Source organism: Amphibalanus amphitrite, unplaced genomic scaffold (genome assembly GCF_019059575.1).
Source record: "Amphibalanus amphitrite isolate SeventyFive unplaced genomic scaffold, NRLGWU_Aamphi_draft 000200F_arrow, whole genome shotgun sequence".
Lineage (NCBI taxonomy): Eukaryota > Metazoa > Arthropoda > Thecostraca > Balanomorpha > Balanidae > Amphibalanus > Amphibalanus amphitrite.
The window spans coordinates 703,518-727,129 of record NW_024881695.1 but is presented as its reverse complement, the minus strand read 5'-3'; the positions used below and the strand labels follow the sequence as shown (position 1 = coordinate 727,129).

Genomic DNA, 23,612 nt, shown 5'->3' with positions numbered 1-23,612 from the left:
CTGGATGAAGTACCTACTGGACATCTGAAAAACAGCATCGAGACGCAAAACGGTAAATCACATTTGTACGTTGTAATTTTGACTTGTGACACCAATGCATACAATCAAACATCTTCTCTCCTCTCCCAGATCTTGCTGATGTCCTGTTTGCTCTCACATTCGCTCGTTTCCGTGCCATTGCCTCCGACACAAACAACATCAGCATCCAAACGTCTCGAAAGTCACAAACTACCATCCTACACACTTTCGAAAACGACTGACTCTCCTTGGAGCTGGCCGTTGCCCGGCTTCACGAGGGCTGCGACATGCATGGAAACAGTGGCTGCCTGCCTGCATCGTCCACTGGCGCTATTCTGTAGTGAGTCAGTGGATAGTGGTCGGTGCCTGTCGGAGCTATAAGCCGCCCGACTGTGGGTCCAAACCCGGCGCCGCCACCATCGATTCGGGGGTGGCCCGCCCTGGTACGACGGGGACAGAGACCGCGCCGGCGGCGGCGGCGGCACAACAGGCGGCGACTGAGTCACAAAACGTGCCGACGCTTCCACAGGGAATTTATGTGAATCCCAATTTGCCGCTATTGGAATGAGTCATGAGCTGATGAAACCTTATCGATGGACAATGCTCTTGGGGACTATGTTGCGGTGTTTTATTACAATTTGCGCATAGCTAGATCAACATTCAGCATTTATAAATAGTGGCACGCCTATACCTAATGATTATCAATTTCACGTGTTATATCATATTAAAAACTTAAGCCTAAGTGGTGAAGGCCTATTTCCGAAGCTAAACATAAGAAACTTATATTAAAACTAATAAGAAATGCGTCTGTCCAAGCGCGGTCATTTCAATTCAATAATTATATTTTCAGCTCGAGTAGGTATTGTTAGACCTAGCTAATCAAGCAGATCGCTTCCAAGAACGACACCTCACAGGTAGCAGCACAGTGCGCAGTGCGCGGGGTGTGCAGCCCTCGTTAAAGCATCACCTATAAAGGAGAGTGGGGCTATGCGTTACATTTTTTGGTCTTCTGCACTTAGTGGCCAAGCTATTCAAAGAAATTGCACCAAATTTGGTCACATGCTAGCTGAATCAATTTGGAAAGCACATGCAAACTTTCACTTCTTTACGACTATTCACTTTTATGTGAAATTCAGAAAACCAAAGCAAGATTTTTGGGGTAAGTTGAAAAATTGTGGGGCAACTTGATACACGATATGGGGTAACATGTTACACTTCTTTTCCGTAGTTTCTTCATCATTATAACGGTCATTGGCCGTCCTATCGGGACCGATCGTAAGCCTCCCTAATGGATAATACTAAACATGCTTTCCTTTCTCATTGAAAGGCAAGAACAATAAAGCATAAACCATTACTGTACTCCACACGCATGAAAAGGCTCATCAAACATGGCTCAATCTCTGATTTGCCTTTACTGCGACGCCAAGGGCACCATGCATTGCCATACTCACCGGAGTTTGATTTTCTGCACGAAATTTACGCCCAGGTGAAATATAGCACGCTATAAGCAGTCTTGGGTAGCCATCTTTAAACATGCCCCGGCCCTGCGGCGGCCGACTTTCACAAGACTGAACTCAAATGTTTGTTTACATGAAGAGGCTGGTGCGTTTTACTTGGTGATCTTACAAAAGAAATCATCGCTTAATTTTGTGAACATACATTCAACATTCTTACACAAATAACCTTGACAAAAAACGACCCAAAGTGTTGGCCAGCAAAAAATACTTTTGCTGTCACAACTTACCTACCCCAGTGCGCCTACAGGGCGACATGGCGTTCCACCAGGTCTGAGCCTGCAGTGACATGTAAAGTGTGCGTAACCTTTCTGCTAGCGTAAATATTGGCGCCATATCAAGAGTATTTTTAAAGATATTTCCTTTGTAACAACTTACCCCTGTAACAAATAGCCCCACTCTCCCCTACTAACAGGAGCCGGGCGCACTATGCACCAGGCGGCTTATGATAATGGATGTCCACCATTCCCGGCCGGCCATGTCCACAATACACGCTCAGGGGCCATATCGAGGAGGGGAGGGGAGGGACGCCCCCAGGGCAGGCACTGGGAGTTACGCCAGGTCAGTAGCCGTATAATCCATGTCTCTGTAATGTAGAGCCCGGCGCGTCATGCATCGACCACACAGTGCGGCCGCCGGACGTGACTGACACAAAGCACGGACCGACCACACTGCCCTCCTCTGCCCCGCCCCGCCCCCCGCCCCCGGCGCCGACCCGCCCCCTGGGATGACCGGCAAACGGTGTGTGACCGCGGCCTCCCATTATGCCGACGTATGTCGCCCCCCCCGTGGAACCCGCGAACGGGCGCGCTGTGCCGTCACTGACGTGAGAGCACGGCAGGGGATTCGCCCGCTGGGCGGTATGATCACAGGGTGTATCAATCACTGAAAATAGCCCGGTAGTGGGCTATGTGTATCGTGACATAATGGAGGTGCTACTTCCGGTAAAAAGTGGCCGAGTTGGCTGAGGCGTGCAAAATTGGTACGGTGAGCGAGTGACGTGAAACCGACCAGAAACCCACCGTTTGGGAATGTTTAATATGACAAAGAAGTGTTTGTTCATGTTGAATTCAATGTTTTATACGGCCACATGTAGAAAGTTATACCTACTGTGCTCGTCTGATGAGTGTGTGCGTGCGTTAGATCAATAAGCAATGCATTCTTAGTGACATTGATCATGAAAATTGATCATTTGATGATTTTTCATTTGGTTAATTTTTTTGAATATAGCACAACTATCTAATAAAAGACATGCAACATAACATAAATCATGCATTACCTCTCAAACTTTCAAGTTCTACGAAAAGTTGTCCCATAAAACATGTCCCGAGCATTTCATATCTGGACCGATCAGCAGCGGGGGCAGATTGTCCCGAATACGAGCTCAGCAACCGGAGCGCTGCCATTAAACCTCCGCTTTATGCCCCTCTGCAGCAGGATAAAGCAAAGAACAAGGAAACAATGCGGACAATAGCCCAACAACTATGATAGGCTCGTCTGCATTTTCAGCAGCGGCCAACGTAAGCGCGACACACAAACAGGAAAACGGAGCGTCACCGGAGCGTGGCTGGCGATCGGGTTCCGAGGAAGCGCAGGAGCACGTCTATCATTTGGGTCTGGGCGTCTGGTAATACGGACAGGGGTCGAAAAAAGCGTGGAGTGATACAAACTTTCAGATCCCAGCTTCTCATTTTGATACAAAAATTCTTATATCTGCTTTTCTAATCGAACATATTGCTCTATAGCTTACTATCCGTTATAGGTAAGTGTTTTTGATTGATATAAGGTCAAAAACCTACCATAGCTTAATGCGTCAGCACCTAAAATTGTCCTTTTCGTCGTCGTCAAGTTCCACTGAGAGTCGGCAGCGACACGCTGTTTTATTGGGGGTCATATGGCCGCTTCCGTGGGAGCCAAGGGACGGCGAGCGCATCTGGAACACGTTACCGGCACCAGGCACGGCCAAGGACATTTGCTTTCGATCGGAGACGGGGCTGGGTGGGAGATGACTCCCTGCATAGATTTGGAGAAAATGTGCAGAGAAACAGCAATGACGTTATCAAAACCAAGGGCAGTGAGACACATCATTGGATAAACATTGCAACTACATCATTGCTTTGCAACTACATCCACTTGTATGCAACGGCTGTATGCGAAAACTGGGCAGAATTATTACATGACGTACGAGAAATTGACAGTCTCCACTCGCAAAATAAATGACATGCACACATCATTTTCTATGCAAACAATAACGCAAAGGAATACATCCTTTCATGAACTCATTTGTCATTGGGCGGGTAGATCCTCGATAAAATTGATTAGATTGACAGAGATCGGTAGATTGGACCGATCCTATAGGTACATTTACGAAGTCAAAAAATATAAAATAAAGGTAACACTCACTCATTGGACTGATTCCCTCAGCTCGCTATGGCGCGCTTCTGCCCGACCGATGAATAGGAAATGTTCACCCAAAGCCTGATCAGAGCGCTCACTGCTGCCATTGGAGTCTGAATGAATGTATTTTTTCCTCGACCCCACTCGGGGTATGGGAACTTGGCTGGAACATATTTACATAATGTACAACATACGAATGAACACAAATGATACAAAACAAGGTGACGAACAGTGGTACAAAAAAGCACGCACATCGTATAAGAACATTTGTTCTGCGACCCCATGTCGGGGGAGATCGAGATCATGAATCAAGTGCAGGTAATACATACATATACCTACGCATATACACATAACACGCATAACACGCATATAGCCTAGGTGACTTGTGCCATGATCGCCTCTACGAGTTTAGCTAATTTAAGCAGCTGTGGACGGGATGTCGAGCTGAGTAGATTTTGAAATCTGTGCACATTTGGTTCAGTGCCTATCAGCTTTGGGAATAGTCTGTCACGATGTTCAGCCATGCCCCGGCACTGCAAGATGTAGTGATACTCATCACAGTTGTTTTCGACATTGCAGAGGGGACAGATTTTGAGGGCGGGTCCTCCGGGTCTATGTTCACGTCTAGACTGTGTAATAGGTAATTTATGACTGCCGCAGCGGAATTTCGTTAGCCTTTGTCGTTGTTTAGCTGGGAGTTCCGTTAGATAGGGTTCCATGCCAAACACTGCCTTAAACATCCTGTAGTTTGAACATAAGCTGTTTGCACGAGTTTCACATTCCCATTGTTGCAAAAAGATATCGGACGTTCTTCTTTGTAATGACTTTAAGAAGAAAGGGCCATTAATCTCATCTACATTAAACATATTGCTGAATCCATTGTTGTCTAGAATACTTTTAACATTCATCATCCATTTTGACTTGACATCATTGTCAAATTGTCCTTTTTGGAAAAGAAATAGTTTGTGAGCTATGCTGTTACACGCACCTTGCTTTAGACGTAGCCAATAACTGATCATTCTCTTGGTAATAATGCCCTCATGACTGGATCGACCAAGTTCGCCATATAACATACACTTCGCCGTTGACCGAGGCAGTTTGAGAAGCTGCTTCATGAATCTGCGGTGGAAAATCTCAATTTTGTCGATGTGTTTAGTACCCCAGACTTCACAGCCGTAAATGAGCACAGGGACGACTATACGATCATACAACTCACATTGCATCTTGACTGATAAGTTCAGCGACACTGCGATTGTCCTGAGTTTGTACATCGCACGGTTTGCCTGGGCTATTTGCTTTTGAACTGCTGACTTCATAGAACCATTGGATGAAAAAGTGGTCCCAAGATATACATACTCATTAACTACTTCCAGCGTGCTTTCTCCAAATTTAATGATGGGTTTGTTTCGAACTCTTCCTCTGGAGAAGATCATAACCTTTGTCTTTGAAGTGTTAACCGTCAATCCCCAGCTTTCACAGTAATCATGGGCGGCATCTAGTGCCTTCTGTAGTTGCTCAGGCGATTCTGCTAGTATGACAGTGTCGTCAGCATACAATAATGTAAAAATTTTCACGAAGTATTCCACATCATCATTGCTCAGAGTTTCTGAGAGTTTACTACTCAACAACTGCAGTCCTTTGTAGCTTTTGCTCAAGTGCAATTCAAAGTCATTTAGAAAGAGTGTGAAGAGCAAAGGAGAGAGGTTTTCGCCTTGTCTCACTCCCACACTGCACTGGAAGAAATCAGAGAGATTAGTTCCTAACCTAACACACGACTTTGCAGTGCTATACATATTGTATATTACTTTAAATATTTTACCATTGATGTGGTGGCTGAGAAGTTTCGTCCATAGATGAGACCTGCTAACTAGATCAAATGCTTTTTTATAATCAATAAAGGCACAGTACAGCCGTTTATTGTTTTGAGCGTAGAAATCGATTATACTATTAAGTGCGTATATGTGGTCAACTGTGGAGTGCTGAGCACGAAAACCAGCCTGCTCGTCGCCAATAGCTCCTATGCCATCTAGGAATTTTGTAAGTCTTCTGTTGATTGTGGCAGTAAATAGTTTGCCGAAGCAGCTGAGAAGAGTAATTCCACGATAGTTATCAGGGTCGTCTGGAGATCCTTTGTTTTTGAATAGTGGGACTATAATACCAATACACCATTCAGTGGGGAGAAGCCCCGAGTTGAGAACGATATTAAACAATTTAGTTATGACGATTATCATCTTATCAGGACAGGTTTTGAAGAATTCATTTAGGATGTTGTCATACCCAGGGGCTTTATTATTCCGAAGCTTCAGAATTTGCGCCTTAACTTCCCCTTCAGTGAACAGTTGGTTAATGTCTTCGTTGTTACACTTGGCGCTGGCGTCAAGTATTGAGTCATCGGGACATATGTTGCTCGCCTGAGCACTCAGCTTTCGGAAGTGTTTTTGAAAGTCAGTTAGATCCACGTCGCAGCTAGCACGTCTCTGCTGTAATGGCTGCTTCAGCATTTTCCAGTAATCTTTTGGGTTTGTAGATTTAAGCTGGGCTAGTTTCGCATTTCTTTCTCCATCATATACTCTTTTGCATTTGTTTATCAGTTTTCTGTAAGCTTTACCAGTTTCGTAATATCTTTTTATTTCTTCCGGCGAAGAGTTTACAGTGATCCTGTTCTTAATACTTAGATACTCCCTTCTCAGCAGTTTACATTCTGTACTGAACCATGGCTGGTTTACCTTTGCGGGGGTGGGGTGGTTCTTTGACTTTAACACTTTATACATGCCACAATCTTTTGCGGAGCTACTGAACACATTGTTAATGTCATTCACCAAGGCATCGATGTCCTCTTGCGAGTGTTCAGCATTGTTATTATCAAGTGAATTCATCCTAGTAAGAAGTGAGTCAAGATCAGTGGACGATATTGCCTCTGTGAAGTCTTGTGCATGTTGGGGATTCCATTTCAGCATGACATGACTTTTTGAATCTTTAGCATCATCTTTGTTGTTTGTTCTTTTTTCGCTAGTAGAGCATTCTTTGGAATTGATAGTGAGTTCGATGGGGCAGTGAACATCGGACAAACATTTATCCAGTGGCTGAACTTTAAAGTCACTGATATGGGGAAGAAGGCTTGAAGAGGCGATCATGTAATCGATGACACTTTTGCCATTCACGTTAGTACATGTGAACGACCCAATTCTGGCATCAGAACCAAATCTGCCATTAACTATCTTAAGATCTGCTGTTCTGCAACAATCAATTAGCTGGTAACCATTCTTGTTACAGTCTGAAGGTCTGAAGTAGGTCGCCGCGGGGTATTTTAGAGGTGAAACCATATTTTTACCGCTACGGTGTAATACATACATACATACATAATACCGCGGGGTATTAAATACATACATTGCAAATTAGAAACTAGATTTTTGATAATGCTCACCACACATAAATTTTCAAATTCAACTCATGAAGTGGTGAAAATATTAGAAACTTTTTATCGTTAACGTTTAAAGAATGTGATACAAAATAAAAAGGCCGATTTTCCTTTACTAATGAACATAATTAAGGACGATAAATAAAATAAATGTCAGATTCTTCAAACCGAGGAATAAGCAAGCTTAAATAAAGTTCTGTATCATCTTGTATCCATGTATCGGTTTCCGTTCGTGCCGGCATAGTGAAGAGCCGGCGGGAAAACAGTCAGCTGCTGGCAGGGTCTTTGTGTCCCGCCATCTATCGACCAGCCGGAACACCGATGGTTGGTCCTACCGCCCCCGGCTACCAAACGAATCGTCGGCAGCGACGCAGGACGCAGTGGCGCGTCGACGTGCGTCGCGGGCGGACACGCCGAGCCTCTTCTCGCATGCCGCTGGACTACTATCCACTTTGATACATTTGCACCCCCGAAACAGACCTGATTTGCAACAACCGCTGGGTCGTATGTTCGAGACATTTTCGACCCCTGAATACGGATAACGTGGACACGCGACCGCATACCCCAGTGGCAGGCGGGAGGGGACTGTCGTTCAGCGTACATTCGCTGTTACGAGATCAAATCCCACTTCGTGACACCTCAGGTGCTATTCGGTTTTTCATCTTTAAAACGTCGACATTCCACTATAGTTAACCAGCTACCGGCGGACCCTACCACCCGTGGGGGGGGGGGGCGTTTCGGCCCCCCCCCTAAGATCTCGGAAATTTACCGGCCGATTTTCAAAATTCAAACGGCGTTCGATAGCCCCACCAGGGAACTACCTTGTGACCAAATTTCATTGACCTAGGTCAAACCGATGACGTCACAGGTCAGGTTAAAGGTCGGATTTTCACCATTCACAGGCATTTCAAGAAATGTGTTGTGAAATCGAGTAAATTGGTAAGTTATTGAAAATCATCGATGGCACATTGTTCGTCAAACACATACTTCGCTATCTGAGGTCACTGATACCAGGTCAGGTCACAGAGGTCAGGTCACTGGGGGTCACAATATGAAAGTGTCGTGTGATACATGTTTTATGGTCCATTTTACATGACAAATGCGATTATGTGGGTCAGGCAGCCTTTGGGGCCAGCTTAGGTCACGTTTTGGTGAAGGTCAGGTCAAGGTCAGGTCAAATTAGGTCAAATTTCAAAGTTGATATTTTTGCATAAAATGAGTATCGATTCGATGCAGCTCGTCATGGGGAGTCCAATGGTGGTCTTTGTTTTGCCCTACGGGGTCTAGAATTGACAAAAATTGAGTTTGAAAATTTGACGTCATCATTTTTGAACAGTTTTTTTTCGCTATAACTTGGCCAAAAAACGAGATATCGATCTGAAATGTGGTGTGTAGATAGAAGACGGTAGGTACTATCACATATATTCCGTTTTTTTCGATACTAAAAAAATACGGATTTTTTGGCTAATATATCCAAAAAATGCTTTTTTGATTTTTGGGGGTCAAAACTCAAAAATTTCAAACATCAGAGATAGCAGTTTTGTAGCCCTATTAATTCTACACCTTTTATGTCTTAATCATTTTTCTGTATCTTCAAAGCTGTAGGCTTGACAGCTCTTCTCGCGGAGGTCTTTTTTCGGTCGAAAATGACAGAACATGACGTCATTCTGACGTCATTTGTGGCCAGCCTATCATAGCCTCTGGAAAAATTTTGGTCACAATGTGTAAAATTGATGCCCGGAGGGGTCCTTAAAGTTTGGTGGCGATATCTTTAGCCGTTTAGGAGATATTGACGGAAAAGGACAGGGGGGGGGGCGTTTCGGCAAGGGAATGGGCAAGGGACATGTCACCAGGAATTGATATTCAGCAACAGAAAACGGCAGAAGTCATTATCACTCTTTTGGCACCCATTTTCGAAGAAAAAACATAACTGTGCACTAAAAGCGATGAAAAACTCAGTTCGCCTCCAACCTCTCTCCGCCGCACTGACGCTCGGTCTCCGCCCCCCCCCCCCTCGCTCGCCGTCTCGGGCGGACGCGCGGTGGCACTTCCTGCCCGCTTCCGGCTGCGGTGGTCGCAAAACGTCAGCTCCTATCAGTGCACGTCCCGACTAAGATCCGGCTCGGTCGTCGGCCGTGACAGTCGTCCGGCGTGGTCCCGAAACGCCGCAGGAAGCCGCGGACGACCGGCGACGGGCGGTGGACGTTTTCCCGCTTCCTCAACGCGTTGAGAAATAACGTATTGTCGGCGCGCGAACGAACTACGTGCGACAGACGTATGAACGACATCTATGGGTATGACAGATCTATGGGTATGGGCGAACTCCGCAAGAGACGCTCATCTAATCATCAAAACCACAACACACTCACAGAGACGGTTCGTGACACCTCTCGTAATCGTGGCATCATTGGCAACAAGCTCAATGAATTTATTGTCAGTTGTCACTTAGCTTCATTCATAATATTGCATCCTTAGACAACCGGCACTTGAACCGACTTCACATGCATTACCATCAGCCAGTTAAGAGTCACCTCCATTGGCGCCCCACTCAGGGCCCTCGTATGCCGGCGGAACTGGCTGAGTGCGAGCGTTCCGTTCACACCTGCCCCGACACCAAATAGCGGCGCCTATCGCGGCGCACCCGATACGTTATCGCGGCGCGGTCTTACAGTATTACCGGATCAGTGGTCGGCCGGGCGGCGAGCGCACACACTACAACCGGGGCGCGGTGGCGAGCATTCTGTGGCTAGGCCGGGCAGCGCTACAGGGACCCGACAAAACAAACCCGCGTCCAGTATATTCCAATGGGAAGCTGTGGACCTTTGCCAACCTTTCGTGATTGAACTGCATGCCTCATGCCTTTTTTATTTACGAGACTTTATGCGAATTTGCTAATGCAATATATGGCATTCTGAAGTGAAGATCAACTTCACGTCGCAAACTCAATGCATCATAATGCAACACCCGTTGTAAGTACATATAATAGCGCCGGCTTCCTCCCTTGACCTTCAGGACACGTCGATATACAATATATCATCATTATCGTACAACTGCTCGTAGCGTACTAGCGAGTGTAGTTCAGGAAAGGAAACAACACGCTATCGGCATGAAGTGCTTGCTGTCTATCGGAACATACATTGTATATTGCAACACATCGCGTCGGTCTCCCGCGAGAAGTGTGAAGAGCTATGATAAGAACTGGCGCCAGTAATAAATTTGTCTGCCGTCTGCCTGCAAAGTGTGTGGACTGTGGAAGCATGGCAATGGGAAACGCTGACATATTACTAGCAAGTGCAGGACTGAGGACGTTCTGTTGGGCAGTTACAGGCCAAGGACCCTCCGTTGTTTGTTTTACGTCATTTTTTGTTATGTGCCTCTTAAATGATATCGATGTTTTCATGTAAAGTGATCCGGAAGTGAATGACACTGGTTTTAGCTCAGGTAATGCGACTTAAAACGAAGAAAATAGAATTTGAAATCGCAACACTGAACGACCCATCAAATAACAACATCCAACATCTTCTCCGCCACAGCCACCAGATACATCACCTAATCATCTAATGTCAACAATGACGGGCCCCACGCAGCGCGTCCTCAACAAGTCGGCCCGTGAGCGGCATTTCCTGTGGCCCGTCTCTCCCAGCTAGCCGGGGAACCCCTAACTGCCACTGAGGCCCTATCGGGCACGCCGGCCTCGAGTCGCGCTTTGCACTGCCTATCGCTGTTCGCGTCCCACCCGCCAACGGTCAGCGTTAGCACGCTCCACCGGTCCACCGAACAGGCCTTGTGGAGGGAGCAGCCACCATGGGCGAGCGGCATGGGGCTCATGTCCGGCTAATTGACTATTTTGTGACGGGTCGATTCATACAACACCGGAAGGGGAAGTTGAAAATGCTGCAAAAATGCGTCATTATTTGTTTTACGGAAATACGGGTGAGTAAAAATGAGGCGGGTTTGGATGCACGCAAGTACGGTGCGTTTATTTGGAAAAATGGGCAGCATTCGTTCATAACCAAGCGACATGTCACGGATCAGAGAGGCATCCGACCTCGTCACCTCCGCGGCCGGCTGTCACTGACTGCACTGACCAGCTCCCGTGGCGTCCGGCGGTACCGGCCCTGTCGCACTGGGTTGTTAGCCACATAGCACTCGTGCATGGGGGCTTATATGGGCTCAACTACCAGTTGTGCCGCCTAAGTACCGCCGCTGCACGGCCGCTGGAGGGGGCAACGACTATTGGGCGGCCGACGCTCGACGGCGGACCCTCGGCGGAACGGGCGTGGCGTGGCGACCGCGCTATCGAACACTGAGCTCTGCCCCTCTACCGGCGCCACCCTCCGCAAACGCTTTCAGCAGTTTGCCAACAGTTACTGCCGATTACCCTGGCGCTGCCCCGCGACTGGGACCACAATCGCGCAGCTGCCCCCCCCCCCCTGCCCGCCCGGTACGGCGCAGTGGAGCTGCCCCCCCCCCCCCAGACTCGACTCGACTCGAAGCGTCTCGAGTCACGCTCGGCCAATGCTGTGTCTGATTCACCCCCTCCCCTCCCCGCACAGGCCCATCCCCATCCATGACATCACTGTCGGCTGATACCGGGGGGAGGAGGGGAGGGGAGGGGAGGGGAAGCCTGCCATCCCGCCGGCCCCTGCAACACTGCAACAGAGCCCGGCCGGCCGGCTGGCTGGCGGTCCGCGGGGTGGGGGAGCGGTTACTCATGGGACTGCGGGGTGCCAGGGCGTCTCCAGACTGCCACCCGCCCCCGCCGCCACCACCACCGCCACCATCCGCCTCCCCCGCCACCCTCTCCCGTCACCAGCCACCCGCCATTGCTCCTACTGCAGTGAGGGCAGCGCGCCTCCACATTAGTTGGCATGAAACCGCTGCCATGTCATATCTCACGCACGAGGTGTGCGAAGTTATTGGCCCTGTGTTGCGTGTAGGATGGGCTCATTTGGGTTGAGATGGATGACAAAATTGGATTCAAAAGGTACTCTGTTGAACTTATCTGAAACTATTGATAAAAATAGATTTCAAATGAAGTGATTTTATTTCAAGACCACGAAGCCATTCCACCGTTTTAGCGTCTATAAGCCTTCAAAATATTTTGGGTTGCAAGAAATAGCAAATAAATGTGTCCAGTTTTCTATACTTTTTGGAAATATAGAAAATGGTACAGCCCCGAAAGTACTAGTATCATCTATTGACAACTAACTATGCAAGAGAAGGTGCGTGCATATAACCAAACACCAGCCGTCCCGTGACGAAACTAACCTCAAACCACACATTCTGACACCTAGCCACACATTTCGCTTTGCCTGACTGCCCTCACAAAAGTCTGGACAGCTCTCCGACAGTCCACCTGACGTTCTGACAGGGTGTCGGACGGCTGCTGGGTCATTGTGGCAGACACTTCAGACAGCCGGCCGACAGCCTGTCTGCGTGAGCTCATTGCCCGCAGGCGAGCGCCGCCGCGCCAACCTAATCATCATAACGGTTGCAGTGAGCCGAGTGCGGACTTCTGAGAACCTTGACCAGTGACACATGCCTCCCCAGTGCCTGGTCGCCGTGCCGCACGTGCCGCACGTGCCACACGTGCCACATTGGGGCACGCACGTGTCGTGCAGGCGCGGATATATGCATGCATGCTGGTATGTAAGTACGAAGCCGCCGCCGACTACGGAAATACCACGGCACGAATGACAGTGACCAGCGTGTTGGTCGGGCATTTAACTCGGGCATACGAGTATAACTCAACTAGGCTGGACTGGGTGGCCGGTGACTAGCTGGGGAGCCAGGTGAAAGAGCGGACATTGTTGACTAGAAACTAAGCTGTGCACGGTGCTTACAGTCGAGCGTTTCCGACATTCGGTCTGACACAAACATGGCAAACGCGCTAGGGCGTGATCGAAGCCCAGTCTGTGCGAGGTGAGGAGGAAGGAGGGCGAACAAAACTGGATATGCCAGGAATTAGGCACCAAAGGCGGACACAATGTTAGCTGTTGTGAAAACTTGCCAAACATAAATGCAGGACAAAGGGCAACGAACGCACACTGCAGGATGCAGCTGCTTGACGTTCGCGCACAATTCGCGCAGCCATGCATGGACCTAAAAAAGCTGATGGCAGAAGTGGGGACGCAAGGAAACTAAGATAGTCGAGATTTGGACGGAAGAATGAAACGGCGGATGTCAAGATAGGTCGCCGGTCTGCCACATATGGTGAAAAATGGTGTCAAAAAGCTGTGGTACTGTGTCCATGACTTTATTTAGGAAGCTATATCACTGCAACGCTTATGTTTGCTAAGAAAAATACATAACATTTAGCCACCTAATACACAAGAAAGAAAGAATCGCCACCGCGAGAAAGAACTAAAAGAAGTGTGAACATAACACCATCGACACGGAAATGCCTATTCAGTTACCGTTTTTGCCTGGGTGACTGTCTCTGAAGTGGCTGACATTGAACTACGACCTTTGACGTAACGCTACCGTTACATATCAGGAAGAATCTCGAGAAGTGGTGCGATTTCTATAGCTTTTAAGGAATTGCATCAATCGCTGTTGTGGCAATTTATCTTGATGATACGGACTTCGACTCGAGATTCTAAGGACACGTATGAGCGTCTATTTGAAAACCGTATGTACAATAACTTAGTAACTTCTAAGTCGTAAGCAGAAGCCACGCGATATGGATTTTGTTTCATCATATTCGTCTGAGCAACTAAGTCTAAAAGGTCTCGTTATTATAGCCTCATGCGGCCTTATTTAGAAGGGAAGCTCCATGTCACTGTCTGCGTTTAACACTTAACCCGCGAGTTGCTGGGGGGGCGTTAAACGCCCCCACTTTTTTCGCCGGGCTATAGCATAAAAACGGCGCGCCGCAGGCGCGCCAAATTTTGGGTACCTGTAGGGAATCGATTGAAGTTTATTTTGACAAAGTTTCAAAAATATCGGTCGGAAAATTTTTGAGATATCGAGGTTTTAGTGACCTCATGATTTCTGAGTTTTCGACCAAAAACGGCATATGTTCAAAAAATCATATAAAATCACAGAATAGACATACAGACATGCCGTAAACGCCATCAGACTGCCAATACCATGAACAATCAAATGGCTATCTTCGATCATTGATTATCGTTCCGAATTTTCCAAAATCTTGAACTGAATCTTGGCAATTTCTCGTGACTACTTCACGACCATGATACATGCATTTCTTAAATTTAACTTTTTGAGCCAAACACGTACACATATGATAAAATGAATGTCACCATCGTGTTCTACGCCCCCAAATTACCCATAAAACATGTGTCACAGGCTGCGAATATCAGTTTTGATTTTCGGGGATATGTGCCTACCCGGTTGACCTGACCTTGACCCTGACCTATGCTTGACTGACCCCTACATGGAGCTGACACTCTTGTAGGTCTTATATGATGCATTGTGCACCGTTTTGACAGAGTTTATGACGAGAGGCGCCCATTGCGAGGTCCTGAAGTCCATGCTACTGAAAGCCCGATTTCAGGTGTTTGACCTGACCTTGACCCGACCTGTGACCTCAAAATTCAACTTTAAAGTACTCATCTGAAGCGTCTCGTCGCGTTCTTTCGTTTGCCGCCTCGTGCGTTTCGCTGCGCCTATTGGTTCTCGAGTTATCGGCTGGGGGCGTTTAACGCCCTCCCCCCCCCCCCCAGCAAACGGTGGGTGGCGAAATACCCCAGCAACTGCCGGGTTAAACTGTTCGAAGCCGAGCTATTAGGCGCTGAATTGATAGGGACTACCTATTTGAAGATTCAACTCAAGAGTTGAGCATAATAGAGCAGCACATTGCTCGCTAGGTGTAGTCTGTTTGGCTTAAAACTGCTTGCATCGTCAAGACGCTCATATGATCATCCATGAATTTTCCGTCCGATTAGCAGCTGCATTGACATGCAAGCAGCGTAAGCTGTTTTGTTGATCACCAAAACCAGCCCAGACGCCCGGACAACTAATGTTCTTACACTCCTGCAACGGTCGAGAGTTATGAGCCATGCTACGGCTGCGAACGCCGCGCCCAGGGGCCAGGCTAGCCGACTACGGGGAGTGTTCGCAATAAGGAGTCAGACCAGACAGACGGCAGGCAGACGAAGAGGGTTAGCGCAGCACATCGACGGGTTGAAGCTTGCTTGGACCGAGTCAAACACACGATCTGTAGCCTGCACCATGGAGATCGAAGTGCCTACAATACGAAATAATGCAGAACTGATGAGCTAACGGAATTGTTACAAGACAGATCTATATTATGATATTAAAAACTGCGTTTATGTGAAAGTGGTCGCCAAAGTTGACACACCACCACTCGGACCGAAGTGTCACGATAATTAAAAATAGATAAAGTAAGACACCACCGAGTTACACTGTTGTCCCTAGCAACGGGGGGCGGTTGACCGATCGACAAGGCTCGTCTTTATTTCACAGAGGGCGGCATTCCGGGACCGTCTGCAGCTGTCACAGCAGACAAGTCTGGCGCCTGGCAGTCGATGCCGCCTGTCGGAGAGGCGACAGGAAACCCCACAGTGTGGCAGGCACGGACCAGCTCCGCGCCACACTGCCCGCACAGAGACGTAGATCGGCCTGCAGGCGACTAACTGGCGGCTAACGCGAGCCCCTGTGGGCCCCCACGGCACCGGGACACACACGATAGTTGCTACTGCTGAGTGGGCGCAATGAGAAGAGGTCTATGTACTGACGACGGCTGGTAAAGCATATTTAGAGCAGTAGCTGGCTAATGGGGGACCAGCAGCGTGTCGATTTTGTGCTATCCTTAGTTTCACTCGAACGCGCCGAAAACTTCATCGGATAGCCAATTAAGTGGTCCAAACGGGATAGCGAAACGTGGCGATATTGATTATTTTTAATGGGACACAGACCGCGCCCTCAGCTCGTCACTATTGACCCACCAGGATCTGCCCGGCCCCGGCACTCCCCCACGCCACCTTATCGACTCCCCGGGATCGGCACGGGCTGACCCGGGATCGGCAACGTCTGACCCGACGCTGACCCGGGGAGATGTTGTGTAAGCCAGGCCCGGCCCAGGAGACTGGACCAGACGTGCCTGGTATTTCCGCAGCAGCCATGACACACAGCCTCATTCACAGACGCAACCACAGGCCGTTAGTCCGGCCGCGGCGAGGGCGGCCGCACACATCGGCAGCTCCTCTCCTCGCGGGGTGCCGCCCACACTGTCGTGTAGCCTCCTCAGCGGGCGTGCAAAGTAGCCTCTACATGGGGCGACTCCCACGTAAAACGTCAAAGACTGATGTCTACATGGAAGTCAGACAAGGGATCGCGTTCAGCGCCAACGCAAGAACGATCGAAGATCGAGAAACGCCCTAAAACTGCTGCTCGTAGGGAAAACAGTGCCTTATTTGGCGCACGAGTTGATCGGGCTGTGACGTAACAGTGCGTGGGACAATAGTAGCCAATAGGTGTAAAAGGCAGAGGCGCACGGCTGCACCAACAGAAGCCTTCGGTTATCTCTGAACTTGTTTATAAGAACAATGCTGGACACAACAAAACAGCAATGTGCAGTATGAATGCGACTTAAATAGAACATGTCCGAATTCGCACAACTACCTTCTGAGGGAGTGGCTCGACCGGAAATGTACCTCCTGTGACTAAAATATTGATAAGTTGACTCAACCAGCCTTACCTTCGCCCATGCGCTAAACCAGTAAAAAAGCACAAAACTGGACACTGGACAGCTAGAGCTTATAGGTATGATGTTCTAGCACATCAGGCGGCATGCACTGCTTTCAGGGTACATATGCAAGAAGGCATTTCTTTTCTAAGTGCAACATTTGGTGAAATACCAAACAGCAGAAGTAGTTAGGTACGCAAAACCGGATGCCAAACATTCAAATCATCAACTATCGATCCAGCGATCAGCGGATGAAATGACCTCTCGTTTCCAAATTGTCTGCCTGCAGACGGCCCGGATCGTCCCGCGTCCGACAGACCGCAGCCAGACCCCGCTGTAAAACGGCGCTTCACCTCATCCAGGCACTGAGAGCGGGACCGAAGGACCCGCTGGCTGAGTGAGGACCCCGTCAGACCGAGTCGCCCGCGCCCAGAGAGGCTCTGCCACCGACAGCCCGGAGAAGTGTTGTTTGGCAGACAGACGTCACTCCAGCGGCGACTTCCAGCTGTTTTTAGTTGGGCCACGACACGCCAGTCAGCCCCAGCCAGGCGATTCCAGTGGGACCGTCAGCTGTGTCGCTCTATTGACCAATCCACGGAGGAGAATGAATGCAAATTAGTCGTTCTTTATTCAGACTCACGAGTACTCGGCTCAAAATACACACGCGCTGAGCAAGTGTCTTGACGGGAGACACGGAAGAATGTATTTAGGTACGCCAGAGCCGGTGAGTTTAAATTGTCTTCAGCCCATTTGGGAACGTCATTTAGCATTAATCTTTTACGATTTACATTACCTACTATATGAAGAAACGGACGAACGATAGTATCCGTTGCAAATCAAAATGATTTGCAGGTATAGACGGACCTTTATCTCTGCTTATCTAATTGAAGGTGGCAAAATACAAAAAAAGCATTGGCTTAACCCGCGCCCTGGTGGGGTCTGTTTATAACGCGACCTGGTGGGGGGGGGGGGCTATTTTTTGCCCCCCTTCATATCTCCGAAACTACTGGACGGATCCACAAAATTCAAACGGAGTTCGAAAGGCCTGTCAAATTTGTCAAGGGAAACCAAATTTCATTGACATCGGGGTCACCGATGACGTCACAGGTCAGGTCAAAGATGAAATGTTTCACCGTTCACGGGTCTTCTAGGGAATGCGCTATAACACCGAGGAAAACGCATTTTGTCGAGAATCAGCGATAGGGCGTCAGTTGCCTAGTAGATATGTTGCTATTAGAGGTCACTGACAATACCAGGTCAGGTCACAGGTCAGGTCACCAAGGGTCACAGGTCAGGTCACATGAGTCCAACTTTACTATGGTTGTGTGATGCGTGTTCTATGGCCAATTTTTCATTTCCAACTCAATGGTGTTGGTTATAAGACCATCAGGTACGGCTTAGGTCACTTTCTGGTAGTAAAGTTCAAGTCAAGGTCAGGTCAAGGTCAGGCCAAAAAAGGTCAAATTTTAAAGTTGATAGTTTTGCATAAAATGGGTATTGATTCGATGCAGCTCGTCACGGGGAGTCTAATGGTGGTCTTTGTTTTGCGCTACGGGGTCTAGAATTGCTAAAAATTGAGTTTGAAAATTCGACGTCATCAATTTTGAACAGTTTTTTCGCTATAACTTCGCCAAAAAAAGAGGTATCAATCTCAAATTTGGTATGTGGATGGAAGGCGGTAAGGACTATCACATATATTCCGGTTTTTGCGAATGTCAAAAAACTTTTTGGATTTTTCGATTATTATATCCAAAAAAGTTATTTTTTTATTTTTGAGGGTCAAAATACAAAAATTTCAAAAATCTGAGATAGCAGTTTTGTAGCCCTGTTGATTCTACAGCTTTTATGTCTTTATCATTTTTCTGTATTTGCAAAGCTATAGGCCTGACAGCTCTTCCCGTGAGACCCTTTTTTGGGTCGAAAACGGCAGAACATGACGTCACTCTGACGTCATTTCCGGCCAACCTATCATAGCCTTTGGAAAAATTTTTGGTCACAATGTGTAAAATTGATGTCCGGGAGGGTACTGAAAGTTTGGTGACGATCGGCGCAGCGGTTCTGGAGATATATCGAAAAGTCTGGAGGGGGGGCAAAAAATAGCCCCCCCCACCAGGCCGCGGGTTAATGCTGCTCCAGTAAGCTGTAAGCATTGAAATAGAACAGAAAGCAACCAGAAAGACATGTGCAGTCTATAAAAATGCATACGTTTTCTTTGACACTGATTACCTAACAAAACGACATTGATAATCAGTAAAAATAATCCAGTGAATTGAACTGCCCATATTCTTTGATTGAGTACAGGCTTTGTGCGGCTCTTCGTTATCGCCATTCACCAAAAGCCTTCTAACCGTCTGCTATCGCACAGCATGAACTATTCATTCCGCATTGTAATGGCTCACAGGCGTGACTTTCATAGACAATGCGCATGGAACTCGGCACTGCCGCCGCCCAACATGGGCCTCGTTCCTGGAAAGGCAGCGAATGAGGCGCCTCTTGAGGCTCACATATTGATGTGTATGCAGAGTTTCGTCGCATTGGCCAACACTTACGGCCGCATGTCGAATGATAGGCACAGGAAAGAGTGCGGGGATGTTCAGCCATTGAATGAATGATGTAAAATGACAAGAATGAAGATGGAACAGCACAGCCAAAATGATTCCAGAACAAATCGGAATACATGCTTTTCCTGCAGCGCCATGGAACATAAGTTTTGTGAGATTGTGTCTCAAAGAAATCTGCATATTGTCTCGTGTTCCATCATCTCTCTCTCTCTCTCTCTCTCTCTCTCTCTCTCTCTCTCTCTCTCTCTCTCTCTCTCTCTCTCTCTCTCTCTCTCTCTCTCTCACTCTCTCTCTCTCTCTCTCTCTCTCTCTCTCCCTCTCTCTCTCTCTGTTTCGGCTCTCTCTGAATCCGCCCTCACCCATCACACGCCTGCCCACGCATGTGTCAGGACAAAAGCACGCATGTCGCATACACTCGGCGGGGTGTCAGGTCCGCGCACCTGTGAAACTGACACCCATTCCACGCACGCCCCTCCCCCATCCCCGCTGTTCCGCACCCCGCCCCGCCCCGCCACGCCCGCCGCCCCGCCCGCCGCCCTGCCTGAGACGCCACCCGCCCGGGCGCGCGCGATACAAACCTACCTTGATTGAGTCGAAGCAGGCGGTCACCTTTCCGTTCTGCACCTCTACGTGCGGCACGGGGTGCGCGAACTTGCACTCGGCGTCGCTGCGGCTGCACTTGTTGCGCTGAAACTCGCGGCATACCTCGAGTTGGAGCCAGCGCGAGTCTTTGGCCTGGAGGGCGCTCACCATGTGGTATCCGGGCACGGACATGCTCGGGTCGTTTGAGGCGGTACGGCGGTACAGAAAGGCACACGGAACGAGACGCGCGGCTCACAGAGCACGCCCGGGGGTGATGTTGACGTAAGAGCACGCTGAGACACGTCGGAGCACGCCTGAGTTCACTGGAGCACGTCCGAGCACCGGAGCTCTCCGCGGCAGGTCCTAGGCAGCAGTGCGCCCGCCCGTCACCGGTCACTGATCGGCCTGCAGCGTGCCACAGCGTCCAACAGCGCACCACGCCGGCAATGAGTCACAGGGGCGGGGCGGCGCCGGCGCTGGAACACGACTGACCCTCCCGTGACGGCGACTGTGCTCCGACTGCGGCGAGGCGCGGCGCGCCGCGGCGCCGCTGCGACGCCGCCTATTGGTGCGTCGCTGGTGCGCGCTGCCACCGCTGGCCTAGCCAAGGTCAGGCCCGTCTGCAATGAAGGCAACGAGCCGGCGGCCGAGCGGGCCGCTGCTGGAGCGCGCGGGGCGCGGGCAGTGGAGGGCGGCCAGTGGTCCGCTGCCGCCCACACAGTATTGGGCCGGTGACGGATGCCACCCTCCTCCAGCCGCCCCCGCCGCCCCCGCCATGCGAGGCTGCCCCCGCCGCCGACCCCGTCCCCAGGACGGCTGCAGCTGGAGGGAGGTGGCATGATCGGTGACCGCGTGGGCGGGAGGCATACGGTGGGAAGACTGAGTAGAAAACGTAATTCTATTTGTACACGAAGAATTGCTTAGAATGGGAGAGAGAGGTCATTACTTACCCCTTTTTAAATCATGCCGAGCAAAGCGCGGTGCTATCTACTGATCCGTTATTGGAGTAGGTGGTGCATCATGATACATTCTGAATGTCAATATCTATTATCCAGCTATCAAAAGACGGAATCAATCTATCCCATCTTCCCAGTCAGAAGCACTTTAGGACGCTGGGGGCTAAATTGACACCTTCAATCAAGCGTCTCATTGAAGCGACGTGCTCCAACGGCTCACTGAATCGACTGTCATGCTGGACAGTGGACATGTAGGTTAGCTACTCTCAGGACTTCCATGTTGCGATAAGACTGTCTTAGTGCTGGAGTGAGCATTTTTGCCCACTGAAATGTCAGTGTCTATTTTTTACCTCCCCCCTCCCCCAGCAATCTCCAGCGTTCGCTTGATTCACCTTTTTACCTTAAAGTATAATCTTTTCGACCGATAAGTCTGACGTCAGGTGAATTTCTGGCTACGTTTCCACCAGCTCTCTGCCGTCAGTTGTGGGCGGAAATTAGCAACCAGCCGCACAAAGGAGCCGGCTCGCCGCACAGAGAAGCCGGCTGGATATTCTGAGGTCAGATCGGCGGGCGGTACGCCCGCCGGTGTGTTTATACGTTGACGGTGATCCGCCCATCAGTCGAAATAGCCCGTGGGAGGAGAGAGCGTATATCTCCAGCCATCTGTGATATTGGCCGATATCACACAGGCGTACTTGTTGCTCTATTCTTTATAGCTCTATAGCGATCAACTTTTGCAGCTGAGAAATGTAAACGCATCATTATCCAAAGCGTGTTAATAAAAATGCATCGAAAATCGTGAGTCGTTCTATAAGCAGAAAACAAAACAAAGGGGTCAAGAAACGATCGTTATGGTAATAGGACCGAACATAAAGTCGCTGCATTTGCAATAGTCACGCAACTCTCCATCAAATCATACCAGTCCATCTGCATCCGATTTCCCGATGCATTCGTATCCACACGATATCGCAATCCATTTCGCTCGGAAGGGAGCGCGTACTCTGATACCATCGACGCACGGTCGGCCCCATTCACGCAGCGGCTCTGAATGGCGGCCGTGTGCGTGCGAACTAGAGGTGGCAAAAGATGAAAATTTTGGGAACCAGACTCGAACCAGACCCGGCTGGACATTTATGGAACCAGTCAGACCCGGTCTTAGTTGGAATCGGAACCAGTCGGACCCGTTCCCCAAACGTCAATTAATACAAACTATTTGTAGGTATCATTAGTTGCATCATGTAAAACAGCCTTTTCCTCACTGGGAATATTTATGAGCTACAGTGTGGTAAGAAATATACATCAGGAAATGTTTTCTTTCCATTCACTTTATATTTTGCAATCATGTGTAGTGTGCAAGATGTATAGTTAATGGTAGGACCCGGTTGGACCCGTCAGAAAATTTCCGGGAACCAGTCAGGACCCATATGGGTCCAGACTGGTTCTTTGGACCGGGTCCTCGGGTCCACATTTTGCCATCTCTAGTGCGAACCCGCCGAACAATTGTAGCCATTATCCCCAATCTGCGGCGGTACGGCCGAGGGCCAGGAAGGTCAGTTCGCCGCTGCCGCGCTCTGTAACAAGCCCAGGTGAAGGCCACAGCGCCCATCCGCCATCCACTACCAACGGCGCCGGGCGCGCCGGTCAGCGCCGACCGCATTCATGCGCAATTTATTCAATTTGTGCAGTTTGCAGAATAATTGGGCGGCGGGTCGCGCCGCGACGAGTCGCGATGGGCCGGTTGCGCCACGAGCTGCCGGTCGGGTCCATGGACGGACCGGACCAGACCAGACCAGACCAGACCATGGACCGGACCGCGGCGCATGGTCCGCAGACGGGCCGCGGGGCAGGAATGTGGCTCCGCTGCTGGCCGGTGCGGGATCACCGCCGGCGCCCAGGTGATCGGCCAAGAGGCCGGCAGGTTGCATGCAAAGTGTCCCGCAGCTGCTGCATGCTGATGTATAATGCAGGGAAGCGCCACTGCGCCGGGACAGGCACGGAAAGGAGGCTCCTAGCAGGCGGCGTCCGGTCATATATGGAGACCGATAGCGCCAACAGGCGACGAATGACGACGCAGCGGCACCGCAGGGACCGGCAGGACGTGAATACGTGTCCGGCAGGACGTGCAAACGTGTCCGGCCAGCTTTCTTCGCAGTGTCACAGACAGCTACATTGACGCGGGACGGACCGGAGCTCTCAGAGGCCCGGAGAGATCCCGCGTGCCTACTAGGCCGGTCCGACGGAGCGAGCAGTCGAGCTGAAAGCAAACAGCGGCGAGGAATGTTTGCCGGTCGTGTCCAGGCGTCCTGACGTGGCCATCATAGGATTGTGCAAGAGGAGTGAGTCCGCCGAGCGCTGCTGTATAAACCTGGACTGACCATCGGGGAATCGCAGCCATATACGCATCACAGTGATAGGTGGACAGCCAACTGGACCGTGCAGGCTGCAAGTACACACAAAGTCAATCACAGCAGTGTCACCACAGGGGGAACACGG

At 49.6% G+C, this 23,612-nt stretch overlaps 1 protein-coding gene across 4 annotated transcripts in view; it reads right to left on the bottom strand.

The window, feature by feature from the left end:
* Positions 1–20,802, bottom strand: part of LOC122384838 (protein muscleblind-like) — a 32,694-nt gene extending 11,892 nt beyond the window's left edge. For 2 of the 4 annotated variants that reach the window (XR_006257107.1, XM_043372611.1), the window contains exon 1: positions 20,164–20,785. Coding sequence is in view for 2 of the 4 variants with exons in the window: in XM_043372611.1 (XP_043228546.1) it covers positions 20,164–20,355 (192 nt within the window). In the remaining 2 variants the exon portion in view is untranslated. Of the gene's footprint in view, positions 1–20,163 lie in introns of all 4 variants that reach the window. The other 2 variants (XR_006257108.1, XM_043372610.1) reach the window with 2 other exon arrangements.
* Positions 20,803–23,612: the final 2,810 nt, after the last annotated feature.